At 33.7% G+C, this 13,972-nt stretch overlaps 1 protein-coding gene across 1 annotated transcript; it reads right to left on the bottom strand.

Moving 5' to 3' along the window:
* Positions 1-3,551: 3,551 nt before the first annotated feature.
* LOC110695000 lies at positions 3,552-11,065 on the bottom strand. Its single transcript, XM_021872197.1, has 3 exons — positions 9,912-11,065; positions 8,510-9,255; positions 3,552-4,199 (listed from the first exon to the last, which is right to left on the bottom strand). The coding sequence occupies exons 1-3, from the start codon at positions 10,467-10,469 to the stop codon at positions 3,815-3,817; spliced, it is 1,689 nt and encodes a 562-aa protein (XP_021727889.1). The 5' UTR covers positions 10,470-11,065; the 3' UTR covers positions 3,552-3,814.
* Positions 11,066-13,972: the final 2,907 nt, after the last annotated feature.

Here is a 13,972-nt window from a genome sequence, read left to right as displayed (position 1 = left end):
CTTAGGTCCATCTCTAGGGAGAACTAGGGGTGAAAGTTCGGCATTCGGTTTGGATTCGATCCAAACCGAGTTAATTCGGTTTCAAATTTTCCAAACCAAAATCAAACTGAATTAGATCTGAAACCGATCCAATCCAAATCGAAATTTAAAACTCTAATTCGATTCTGAACCGAAATCGAATTTTTGAGGTTTTTTTCCCAGATTGTTGAAAAAAAAATTATAAATAATAGATCTACAAAAACATAGTAAAAAAAGAAGTAACACAACTATGATAATTAATAAATTATATGGATTACAACACTTAAATCTACAATAATACTATAATTTCAATGAGAGATCATGATAAGCTTGTTCTTCCCAATCGACCTTAGTCCATATATATTCCCAATTTTCTCATCGTTCTTAAGCTGCTACTATAATTCCTTTTAAAAATCACCAAATATTTCCTTCTTCAAATTTGGTATGAATTCCAAAATATTGCAACAGCAAAATAAAAACAATGTATGGGTAATAATAAACCCAAAAAAGTCATTCACAACTGCAACAACTTCAATTCGTATGAATTTGGTCGAAATATGATAGAGGAAAGATGATATGAGAGAGGAAAGGGATTTGTAGGATTTAGGGTTTTTATTTTCTACTCAGTTATATCTCCGACTAAGGCTGGTGGGCTATAAATTGGACCTAACTTGTATTTAAATCAGACTACACATATATCTCAAGCATATATCGGTTTGGGTTTGGTTTTCGGTTTTGACAAGCCCAAAACCGAATCCAAACCGAACAATAAATTTTCAAAATTCTCATCCAAACCGCACCGAAATTAAAAAAATCCAAACCGAATAGATTATTCAGTTTGGTGCGGTTCTGTTTTCGGTTTTTATCCATATTACTTTCACCCCTAAAGAGAACTAGTTATTTAAACTTTTTGTTATTAAGACCCTGTTCACTTCACCTTAAAAAAATAATATTCAGTAAAAATAATTTCAGTTCAGCAAAAATTATTTCAGTTCAGTAAAAATAAGTTCAGTTCAGTAAAGATAATTTTAGTTCTGTAAAAATCAGTAACTATAACGAACAAATATAACAGAGAATCAGTAAAAATAATTTAAGTTCAGCAAAAATAATTTAAGTTCAGCAAAAATAATTTCAGTTTAGTAAAAATAATTTCAATTCAACAATAATAAGGTGAGTGAATGAGGCCTAAATCAATAAACAAATTTCACCCTATAAAATACTTAAATTCGACTTAATTTACACAACATCTTTGTAGGTATAAATTTCCTTATTGAACCGAATCAAACTGACTCAATCCAATCAAGCAATTCAAGCCATACTGAAAGTTTGAAACATTGAAATTTCGTATAAATGTTTTTCCAAAATGCTACGAGTAACACTTAACAAAAATACGAAAAAAAAAATACCAAGTACTCCCATTGGTGGGGGTCCCGGTAGTGCACGCCTCCTACAACTCTTTTCTTAAAATTTATAAAAAAAAAAAAAATAAAAAAAAAAAAAAATAAAAGTAAAAAAAAAAGACATGACATCGTTTGCTGCTACACACAATTAACTTTCTTCTAGGGGTCTAGTATTTTCAATCTTAGTTTATCATATATCTCAAATACTTCTAATCAAAAAAAATAAATAAAATAAAATATTTCAAATACTTATGTGGATGAGTATTGAGATTAATTATGTCTTTTGTTTTACACATTATTGTACGTTTTGCCATTTTTAATAGTACCTGCATACCTTTAATTGCTAATCCTATGTTTTACGTATCTTTAATCATGCTAGTAGTGAGCTTCCTCCATTGTAACAATATAAACTGGGTAATGATTTTGTTAATGACTTTAAATTTCTCCTCATATTGGAATGGTGTTGAATTTATGCTCAATTTTTGTTCTTTCTTAATGGTAATCTTTGTTAATTGGTTGTTAGATTATTTTTTTTTTATTTATTTATATGCGTTTATCTTGATTAATTTTGTTGTCGTTAGTATGTGGTTGGTGTTGTCCTAATGATGTTAAAATTCTTACTCCGTCACTAAATAATCCCTTCATTCTTTTAAAGTGCACCAATTTCTATAATCAGTTCTTTTAAATGCACCTCTAATGCAAATATTATACATTATTTTATTATCTTTCTCATCACATTCTCCACTCCTATTCCAATCACACTTTTTATTTATTAAGCCCCGTTCACTTCACCTTATTTTTGCTTAACTGAAATTATTTTTACTGAACTGAAAATATTTTTGCTGAACTGAAATTAATTTTACTGAACCGAAATTATTTTTGCTGAACTGATATTGTTTTTACTGATTCTCTTTTTATATTTCTTCTTTAAAGTTACTGAATTTTACTGAACTTAAATTATTTTTACTGAACTGAAATTATTTTTGCTGAACTAAACTTATTTTTACTGAACTAAAATTATTTTTACTGAATATTATTATTTTAAAGTGAAGTGAACAGGGCCTAATTCTTCTTTCACATTCCATACGTTTACTTGAAATAATCATCTATTATTTTTTTTTATCACTTTTAATTTCCTACAAATCTCACTTACACAATCTTTTAGCAAATTTAACTCAACCACAAAATTTCACACAGTTCAAAGTGTTGCATTAAAAAACGGAAGGAGTAATTTAATAAGTGCTCCATTTCTCATCGACGCATAAGCCAATACAAATCTTTAATCAATTTTATCTTTTATTATCAATAAATAAATAAGTATAAATTATAACAACTAAAAATTAATAATCTGTTCAATAAGATGATTCCAACAAACACCTACAAAACTACTTTTTCCTATATGTAAATCACAAATATTAGTTAAAATATGTTAAATAAATAATGCAAAAAGTGTTACACGGAGGGAGTATATACTATCTATCACATCCTTCTTGAGTTCTTGCCCAATTGCCCCCACCGTCCCGGAATCATAAAAGAACAATAAAAGAAAAAAAAAATGGTGAAGTCACGAGGAGACAGAACGCAGAATAAATCAGTCCCGTGCACAATTTGTTACTCAACCAAAATCATGCTCACTTTACATTCACGCAAAAAAAACACCACCACTTCCTCTTCCCTGGTTTACTCACGGGCTACCATGGCTTCCAAATTCATACTCATATTTTCAAGCAAGCCCCACTTTATTATTGATGTACAAGAAAACGCAAATTAAGTTGTAGCTTCGTAAATAAATCAACGACTTTATTTGGTCAATATAAAGATGGTTTGGCCATGCTGAGTCCACAAGCTTTGGGGTTATCTAAACCTAACCCACGATCTAAACATATAATACTGATTTTAAGTTCTTATGAATAAAGATTAATGAAAATACTATTTATTCTGTGACATCTTAGGACCAAATACGGCTGAAAACATATTGTGTAACATAGAAACTGTTAGCTCACAGTGTGTATAACTTCGGACCTTTCAATTTATATCTGCTTATTACGGAGTACATACTTTCAAGAGAAAGTTAAAAGTAACTTACGTGAGTAGTAAACTAATAAAAAATAGAGGAATAATTGTGCATAGAAATTGTTAAACTCTAATGCAGTTTTGCCAATGATTTCCACTTTAAACTCTTACAAGAAAATAAATTAGAATATTTTTGCAGGAGTACAAAAGCAGACGTAGACAGGTGATGAGGCACAATCACATGTATGATCAATGAAAACTACATTCAAAGTGTACACTTACGAACACTGCAGTTCAAACAATTCGAAAGAGTAAGAAACTCCAATGCTTCCCCACAATAGTGAATTTGGGAAATACAATCTCAATTGATCTTAACAGCGGTGTTAGCGAATGTAGTCATCATAATAATTATCACTTATTACAGAAACAAACCTCTCCAGCCAAGGAAGCTGATGGAGATCTTTCATGGCATCAATATAGGAATCTGTACATGGTGGAGGTGGCAACTGACAAGAGCGATGGTCACTCAAGCTAAAGCCACCAGCAAGGAATCTCTGAATGATAGCCAGTTGCGAACGCTCTTGATCAGAGTAAGCATCTAGGATCATGGGAAATGTATCAAATGAATTCCATGCCCAATGGTCAGTCTCAGGGGTGGTAGGCCCAACAGAATCCTCGGAACAACCTTCATCCCAGAAAGCACATTGACATGTTTTTTGCCCATCCCTATATTCAGCACCACAGGAATAGCAAAACTCATGGCCACACCTGCAGATAAAAATAAAAAATAAAAAAGGGAATCAGCTCAGTACAATTTACTACAAACCATGTCATATTATCTGATTATTAACTACACTATGGATTATGGATTACTAATGCATATACTGTAAATGAAAGGAGCAAAGACTATTTAAGGGCTTGGATAAAGCAGATGCATCAGTGAGAATGTGAGACAGTGCAAATTGTTCAGAATCAACTACTTTTCTTTTCAGATAGCATGGCCATTATGCTGCAGCAGATTTAGAACTTTTAAAGTAGGAGAAACCCCATCAAGATGAAAACTGGTGTTTGGGTTGAGCAAAATGCTAATTAAGAAATTATTCACATTTTGGACATATCTGCAAAACTAATCACTTATTTTTCACATATCCCAGAGCTTAAAGAACATCATTCATGAACCAAGGGAACTTGCATGTGGGTGTGGGATATATGAAAAACATTCAAAACAAATAGGGATGCCCCATGAGGTCTAGATCTTTAAGAAAATTTGGAACAAATTAAAAAAAGATTCAGATCATTGTATGAGGATACATATGAGAGAGAGAGAGAGAGAGAGAGAGAGAGAGAGAGAGAGAGAGAGAGAGAGAGAGATGATCCTTCGCCATTTTTATGAGGTTTTCCAGGTTTCGTTCCCTGCAGCTGCCTAGGCTTCCAGCATATTAATGAAAACTGGGAGATGAGTCTTGGCCAGTGAAATTAAGCAAGTTCTCTACCAAAAACCAAATGGAGAACAACAAATACATCTACTAGCCCGTATGGACTGCTACTATTAATGAAAACTGGGAGTTGTATTTAATAGTTATTGATGCAGTAATAGTTCATTACATTCAATCACCCCCTTAATGAATGAAACAATAGGTTCATTAAACTCATTCTAAAGAAAATTAATCCTGAAAAAATATACCAGTTCTACTCTATAAACTAATGCAATGTTATGTATACATGTGTTATAAATTTGTAATGATTCCTACCCTCATTACTAAGTTAGATCAAGATTGTCAAAATGCATTTGCTGCAGACTGCTAGAGGATAAATATTAGGTTGACGACGATGAGACAATGAATTTTATGTAGAAAGGATCAAGAAAATGGAATATGCAAATGCAGCCTTTAAAAGTTGACATAAATAAAGCCCAAGACCATATGGACTTGAGTTTAACTCTCCTTCTTTCCCTTATAGAGAAATACATAATACCTAATGCAATGAAAATACCGTTCCGTCCTTTACATGTATAAATACCCTAACAGCTTTCATTGCAGGCTACTAGAGAATGGGTACTAGTTGACAATGAGACAGAGACACGGAATTTTAAGTTAAAAGAATCATGAGAATGGAACAATGCAGCCTTTATAAGTTGAATAAATCCGAAGAGCGCATGGACTTGAGCTTCACCCTCAATATCTTTCCTGTAGATATACCTCGAAGACCAATAAGCACCACTTATAGTGCTTTTCACAGACAGATGAGAAGGAAAGAGAGTGTGAGCAGCAGAAGGGAATAAGAGAAAGTGATGTGTAGAATGTGGAGAAAAGATCGAAGGGTCAGTTCACAAAATACTTTCCTCGAGTGTTTTCATGATGCTATTGGCATGTTTCAAGTGGACATAGTAAAAAGGATCAACCCAAAAAGAGAAAGTGGACATAGTTCAGAATTCAGATATTATGAAAGAAATGTCACTTCGTTAAATTAAGGCTCAACCAAAAATATTTTGAAAAACTGAATATTTTCCCTAGAATGCCTAATACAGCCTATGACTCCTTAGGCACAAAATTCACAAAAAAATCTTAAAATCTGATAATCTAATAAAAGTATCTCCTGAAGAATATATGTGTACCAATTTCTTCTCCCACCAAAATTATAAAAAGATACTAGATTCCTGTTTCCACTGAAAGTATAAGGAAAATAAACTATAGTATTCAACACACCATGCTAAGGATCTACCCTAAATTTTAGTGCTTGTTCAATTCCGATCAACAAAAACACCCCCGGTGTTCACATAGATCAGAAACCTAATTCCATTCCTCGTCTATTCATGGTTTTATGCTATTATTCTATTATTAGAGCCTACAAGGCCTTGGATGATCAATAGAATCAAAATTTTCATCTAATACAGAGAGTATTTCTGACAAGCCTCTGAGATTCAGCATGCATAAGGGTATATATATCAAAATTTCCTTATGAAGCACATGAAATTGTAGATGAAGATGTGCAAAGTGAAATAGAAAGAGTGTTGAAGGAGCTTGAACAACCCAAATGGAAAATTTCATAGCAACCCATAGAATAACAAAAATGTAAATCCATGGCTGGGAAGTCTTAATATAGCTTCTGTTGAAGATCACATTGAAGAAAAAATTAACTCTAACCTAAAATTTCTCAAAGAAAGCAAAAGGTTAAGCCTTTCCAAAAAAAAAAAAAAAAAGAGCAAAATAAAATGCTAGAAGAAAATCATAGATTTTGTGGTTGGTTCATGATTTCAATAAAAAAAATGAGAACTCCATGTCCTAAACTCCTAATGATTTTTAGTTTCAGTAGTAGACTAATATAACAGAATATTTCGAGGACGTCGAGATTTGTGGAGTGTTCTAGCAAAAAGGAACGAAATTCTTGATGGAAAGGTATAAGTATTGTGAGGTAAGATATCAAAAGAGGATTGTCAAAATGGACTAAAGATGAAGTGCATAGAACCCAAGAAAAAGATGTTAGTACATTTTTTATATTTCAAACGTTTCAAGGATAGTACACATAATTAAAAAAAAAAAAAGTGTAGTTGTCATATTCTAGTAGGCTTAGCTACATGCTCAGTATATTTCATGGCTACTCATTTGGAGACTAAGCATCAAAGACAGCAACTTTACTGTTATTTTCTAAGTTATTTTAAAGTGTCATGTGAAATTTGTGTTGCATTACAGCAAGAATTTGACTATTCAAGAGAACATATAAATTCCTCAGATCTTTATAGATGAGATTGCTTTTTGGCTCTAACCTTGTTCTTTTTATTTCATTTGATGACCTAGACTAAAGGGTATCAGTGTTGATTTGATGAACCTATCATTGTGAAGGAGTGGTTTCTTAGCCTTGAAATTTGTCGGACAAAGATTCATATCCATTATTTCACTTCTCTTCATCTATAATATTTTAACACTTCCGAAAAGCATCATTAAATGCTCTGCATACTCTTAAACCTCAAATCTCAAAACGTTTCAAATATTCAATCCAAAAATCCATTACTATAAGATGATTTCAAATTAAAACTGTTCCAGTCACAGCCTCTTCCTGCTTGTTGTAGCTGATGAACTTTGACTAACTATTGCCCAATGCTCTTTTTAACATTAGTTTGTGTAATGAAAAATCTACCAAAACAAGTCTCTGAAAACATCAATTTCTACGAGATCCTGATTTTATCTAGGAATCCTTTGCATCTAAATCTATTGTTTTATACATTCTTCATTCAACCTCTCACCCCCACCCCTACCCCCACCCCACACAAATCCTGTTCTCTTCTACCACTCTCTCATGCAATATCTCCATGCAATTCTACATGCTCAGTATTGAATGTCTAAAAATTAATTAACTCTTTGCATCTTACTTAATTGTATTTCACATAAATCAATATTTAGCAATACATTTTATCTTGAATAAATAGTTTTCCATTAACTTTCTTCACCTAAAATCATCCGCTTCCACATAGGATCCTTATATTAACCTCTCTTCCCCCCGCCCCCCCTTCTCTTATTCTTGTGAAATTCAAAGGACATATGGGTATGATACACATCCCTAGTATAAAAGTTTCCTTTTTCATCTAAATGTATTGTTGGGTGACCCTTTTTCTTGTAAATTTCAAAGGAAGTATGGATATTTTTTCATTCAAAAAATCAAAAGTATTGTGGGTGACCCTTACTCTTGTAGTTTTCAAAGGACGCATGGATATGATACACATCCATCACATCCCTAGTAAAAAAGTTTCCTTTTTCCTCCAAAAGTACTGTTGGGTGACTCCTCATAAAATACTTAAATTTCCCTTACCTGAACCCCTACTTCCTTTGAAACTAATAAAATCTTGTTTTTAGCATGCCTTGATTCTTTACAAATATGTAGAATCAATGTAACTCATGTAACAGTATGTAATACACATAATCTGATAAGAGGAGCAAATTCCAACCACATTTGATAACATTTTTCATATCTTCAGTACCATCATCTCATAAGCAATTCTGGCATGTTCTATGTTCTTGTCAACTGACTAAAAAAACTGCATATAGGATTTTGTAAGATTACATTCAAGATAGAGGAACGCTTACCAGCAGGTCATGTGGTAACAACCTTGCGCCAGATCAATCATCCTCCTGCACTGTTGGCAACGCCTCCATCCCCTATCCTGTGCCAAACAGTGCAAAGAAAGATCCGAGGAGCCTCTCTCGTCCAGTGGAAGATCTTGATACTCCCCACAAGTTAATGAATTATGCCAGGGAACCCCACAATTCACACAGATAGATCTCTGACAAACTGGACAATCAATGCAACACCCATTGGATTCATCTGAGGAGGTTGCCTCACTAGGATCAAGCAGAGCCAAACAATTTTGATAGGGACAGTAAATTTTATCTGAACTAAGCACATTAAATTCTTCTATTGCTTTGTCTAAAACATCAAAGGAAATAACTGGAAGAAATAACTTGCATTCGGATTTCGAGAGCAAGTAGTTGCATCTTATCTCAGGGCATCCAATGGGGACTTGACCAGCCTCTACTTTTTCATTAGCATGGGTCTTCAGGCATTGGGAACAATATTTGTGTGAGCATCTTAAAGTGAGCATCATTGAAGATGGCTTATCATCACAACATAACGAACAATTTTGAAGTGAACCATGACTCTCCTCTTGTAAGGTGAACAAACCAATTGCCACCTGAGCCAGTTGCAAAGGCCTCTCCACTTCAACACTTGGGACATGTTTCAAACTAAAAGCATCTAACCGACCCACAAGTTCAAGTATTCTCTCCCTTAATGCTACTATGAGAGGAATAACAAGGCTCTCCTTAAGCATGATCTGTGAGACAAAATAACAAATCAACAGCTATACAGAGACAAACCTATGCACTAAACAATTACGTATTAGAAAACATCTGCCATATAAAAGTATACATGAATCATTAACCTATGCAATCTGGAATATTACAAATTTAGATAAAGCCAGAAGACTTAAATTATATGCTTCTTCACTTTTCATATCATAATACACAACCCAAAATCAAGCTGCCAGCAGTCACATATTCACAAAACGATAAGTTATCAAGATGCAATGAGAACAACATAGTTAAATTACCATCAACCAATACAATCCGCCTTTATTGAAATCCAATATCGGTGAAATTTCAATTGCTGAGGTCAACATATATAAATTACTTCTATGACCAGTAAAACCAAAGAATAAACGAATTAGCTCAGTGAATGATTGAAGCAATCAGCACAGAACAAGCAGCTAACTCAATCTTATTCAATGCAGAACACAAAAAACGTCTCATATTTACAGTATATAATTTTCTACTAGCGGTTCATTTGTAAGAATTCTACATGGCATGAAAATATTCCTAAAGACCAAAAAACTTCAGCAGCACAATTAAACCCCAACTCAGAAAATTTCGACAATATTCGAAACAATATGAATCCATAACATCACAAGATACAAATAGAACACAGCAATACCTGTTCATAGAGAGTCTTAGAATCAGTCGTAGCGAAAACACGTCTAATATTATTGTTACTACTCTTAAAAACCTCAAGCAAACCATCCATCAAAGCCAAATAATCAGCAACTAAACCATCAACATAAAATTCAAGCCTTTTCTGAACAATTATATCAGAAAATTCTTTTGAACCTTGAATAACAACACCAATTCCAGTAAACCCAGAACTACAAGATTCACCAAACCCATCAATTGAAATACCCTTAAAACACATCTTTACTGTTAATTCATCACATTCATCTTCACTATCTTCTTCCTTCAAACATTCATCTTCACTATTTCCTTCCTTCAAACATTCATCTTCACTATTTCCTTCCTTCAAACATTCATCTTCACTATTTCCTTCCTTCAAACATTCATCTTCACTATCTTCTTCACTCAAACATTCTTCACTATCTTCTTCATTCAAACATTCATCTTCACTATCTTCCTCACAACAACTTCGAAATTCCTCTTCTTCTTCTCCTTCTACTATGACTAAATTCAAATTTTCAACACAAAACCCCTGATCTTCCATTATTCTGAAAGAAAAACCCAGAAAAATTAAAAGGGTTCGTAAATTTTGGAACAATTAGGTTGCCATTTCAGAAAAAAAAATAGAAGCGGGTTTTACAAATCTGTGCAAAATTACTGTATCATTTTCACAAATTTATTAGACCCTGAAAAATTAAAGGGGGTTTCTTCAAATTATTGAAAAATTATGGAGCCAATTTCCAAAATAAAATCAACCCAGAAAAATGACAGATTCAAAAAAAAAAAAAAAGAATCCTGAAATTTGATGGGAAAGTTGATGTCATAATCCACAGAAGTAGTGGATTATGAAAGCATCAACAACGAAGATCTGGCTTCAGAAGGAATAGGAGATCCTGCATAAAATTGTGATAATTAATCAGCCATTAATCTGGAAAATGAGAACAAAAAAAAAAAAAAGTGAAAAACAGTAAAGAATCTAATTCTCTGGCATTGACCAGTAAAGTGAAAGGAATTTTCAAAGGAGAGAGAAAGAGAGAGAATGAAGAGGATTAAGTTAGGCTAGATGCCAAGACATGAAGCTTCCATTCCAAATTTGACAGGAATTGACGTAATGAGGAATCTAATTATCCTAATCTCTAAAAGCAAAGAGATAAAATTAAAAACTAAACCATATTCTTTCAATAAATAAATGGCAAAATTGGCTTAAACATCATGAAATATGGCTACTTTTCCGTATTACTCGTCTTATTTTCACTCATTTTCAAGTCTAAGCAGTTTAGGTAAGATAGGAGAGGAGATAATTAATTTATATCACAATAAAGGTTAATGTTATATTGCATGGGAGGTTATAATTCATTAAAATAATATAATTATGTTTTTTATGTTCTGTTTGGTTAACGTTATGTTATTCCCATGTATATACCTCGTAATTACTTCAATTATTTTTCCAAATTTTCGAGCCAATAATTTAATTTCATTCAAACATAATTTTGGAAAAGTTTGATTAACCATAGTTAGAGGGTAAATTTAGGAAAAGGCTAGGGGTACAACTAGTGTACCTATGAAGTCTGTAAATCACCTATTAAAACATGGCAATTCAACTAGCCTTGGACAAAAAATAAAATAAGTGGAGGGACAATTGAGCGGGATTTTATTTTGGTGTTTAGCGGGTTAAACAGATTTTAGGCGAGATTACAAAGATCTAAGCGGGAATTATTTCACACCTAAGTGCCAATTTAAGTTATGTAATTAATGTATAAGCTCTTTAAAAAAAAAAAATAGCTACACAAATAATTTCACCTACAAATTGATGAACTTCTTTGTCCCGAAAATAACTTCAACGAAAAATATAAGAATAGCTATACAAATTGTAAAGAAAGTGTGAGAAAAACAATTATTCATGCAAGCAAAGATTTGTATGTAACTTTATTGCAATTAAAAGTTTATGTCTTTGATTTCTCCCTAAATTTTGAACTTGCATCTGCTTAATAATCTAGGGTTTCATGGTTTTGTATTATAATGTTTAAAGTTAAAATTAAACAAAGTTAGAATAGATTGGTGAAATTAATTATTGTGTTGGTGTTTTGTTATTTGTTTTATTTAGAAATAATTCATGTTGTTGTGTAGCTCAATTAGTGATATTCAATTTAATAAGTGTTCTGGGTTGGATATTGTTTGTATGAAGAAATGATTAATTTTAAAAGAAAATTTTTTAATGGTGGTATTTCTTTATTTGTAGTATACTGTTTTTATTTAAAACATTTGAAATACATAAAACACTTTTAATGTACATATTATATATTTAATCGTGGCAGTGAAATGGACAACGAAAACCAATCATCTCATGTCAAAATTGATCCGAATAAATTGGTCAAGGATATAATTACCTCAATTAGAGATACCACATATTCAAACAGTGAAATGGATTAGCGGGTGAAATAGAGCACCATCCACTTCCAATCCGATCAATCACCAGCTTCATCCGTGACCCGATTTTCCATTTAATTTGACAATAGTATAACGTAAAATTCTTTTTTTTTTTTGTGGATAATGTTGGGTTTTACGGTGTGGATAATGTTGGGTTTTACGGTGTGTGAACACCGCGCGAAACCAAAACCTGTCCAAGGACCACCCACGCGTCCGAAAACTTGGTCGGTATTATCGGCTAGGATAATACCAACACTACTAACAAGAGTATCTCTTAAGGTTTTCTCAATGGAGATGCTTTTTTAGACTTCAACTCTTGCAATGCAAATCCCAAGGCAAGCTTGGGTATTTATAGGAAAAACATCTCCACCCCCTTGATATTTCATCAATGTGGGACTTTGCAAAGTTGAGAAATAAATGCATTTATTTTAATTTTAAAATAAATTAAAATGCTTAAAAACAAATAATCAAACAACAAGTGGCAAGCAAGTGGGAGTGGTTAGGTGAGGATCACAAGGAGGACCACATGGCCTCCTTATTCCCCAAGCCACCAAACCCACCAATCACAACAAGGCAAGACCAGTCAAGGCCTTGGGCAACAAGGCAAGACTAGTCAAGGCCTTGTGCCTATGGCTAGGCCGACCAGCATGCACCGCAAGCCCATCGCATGCCTGCTGGGCTGCTATGCGCTGCTGGCTGCCTTGCCGCAAGCCCATCATCCCTACCTGCAAGCACCAGCAAGCCTCGCTTGCTAGCGGGCTGCTGCGCACTTGCTAGCAGGCCATGCAGGCATGTGCTAGCGAGGCTTAGCGCTTGCTAGCAGCTGGCCTTGCTAGCGTTGCTAGATCGCAAGCCACGACATGCTCGCCCAGCTAGCACGCGCATGCTGCTACTAGGCTTGCGGCCAAGGCTACGCATGCTAGCATGCTTGCTAGCCATACTAGCTAAGCCCTCACATGGCTAGGCCACTGAGAGGCTTGGGCTACGTATGTTGACTTGATATTTGTTGTTTGACTTATTTGCACGTCTCATCGGTTCCTAGAATTGACTCGACGTTTGACGTTCGGCTTCGACGCTTTAAGTTCAAAATCCGACGTCGAAGTACGTATCCTCTTATTTGATGTATTAAGACCTTCGGCTTAATCCGTCGCCTTAGTTCGGTTACATGCTTGGGTGACCCGTTGGGTTCAGTCAAATGAAAGCTGTGAGATTACCCTAGTAGAAACTATGAAATGCGCACCGGTTCAAAACCCCCTTTTAACACCGGTATTGAATCGGTTTAAATTTGAGGGATGCCAAAAAAAAAAACATTCGTACCGGTTGAAAACCGGTGCCAATTATTTTTTTTGGCACCGGTTAACCGGTGCTAAAAATCAATTGTCGCTTTTTTTTTTTGGTTTTACTAACAATTGGCACCGGTTCAATTCAAAACGAGTGCCCTTAATGCCCCAAAAAAATTAAAAAAAAAAACAATTGGCACCGGTTTCTTTTCAAAACCGGTGCCCTTAATGCCCCAAAAAAATTAAATTTTTTTTTTTGTAGCATTTTTTTCACTTAAATTGATATATAAACACTAACATATATATAAAGTTACATATTTTCATTAAAAAAAGACTGTAA

The sequence above is a fragment of the Chenopodium quinoa genome, unplaced genomic scaffold (assembly GCF_001683475.1).
Source record: "Chenopodium quinoa cultivar QQ74 unplaced genomic scaffold, ASM168347v1, whole genome shotgun sequence".
Lineage (NCBI taxonomy): Eukaryota > Viridiplantae > Streptophyta > Magnoliopsida > Caryophyllales > Amaranthaceae > Chenopodium > Chenopodium quinoa.
The sequence above is the reverse complement of the archived record's forward strand: the minus strand, read 5'-3'. Positions and strand labels throughout refer to the sequence as shown.

Bases quoted from the DNA above. Each gene is read 5' to 3' on its own strand.
- LOC110695000 (XM_021872197.1), bottom strand. From the start codon at position 10,469: ATGGAAGATCAGGGGTTTTGTGTTGAAAATTTGAATTTAGTCATAGTA. The intron at 9,256-9,911 runs GTATTGCTGTGT...TTTGTCTCACAG, and splicing joins CTAAGACTCTCTATGAACAG to ATCATGCTTAAGGAGAGCCT. The intron at 4,200-8,509 runs GTAAGCGTTCCT...TTTTATCTGCAG, and splicing joins TGTTACCACATGACCTGCTG to GTGTGGCCATGAGTTTTGCT.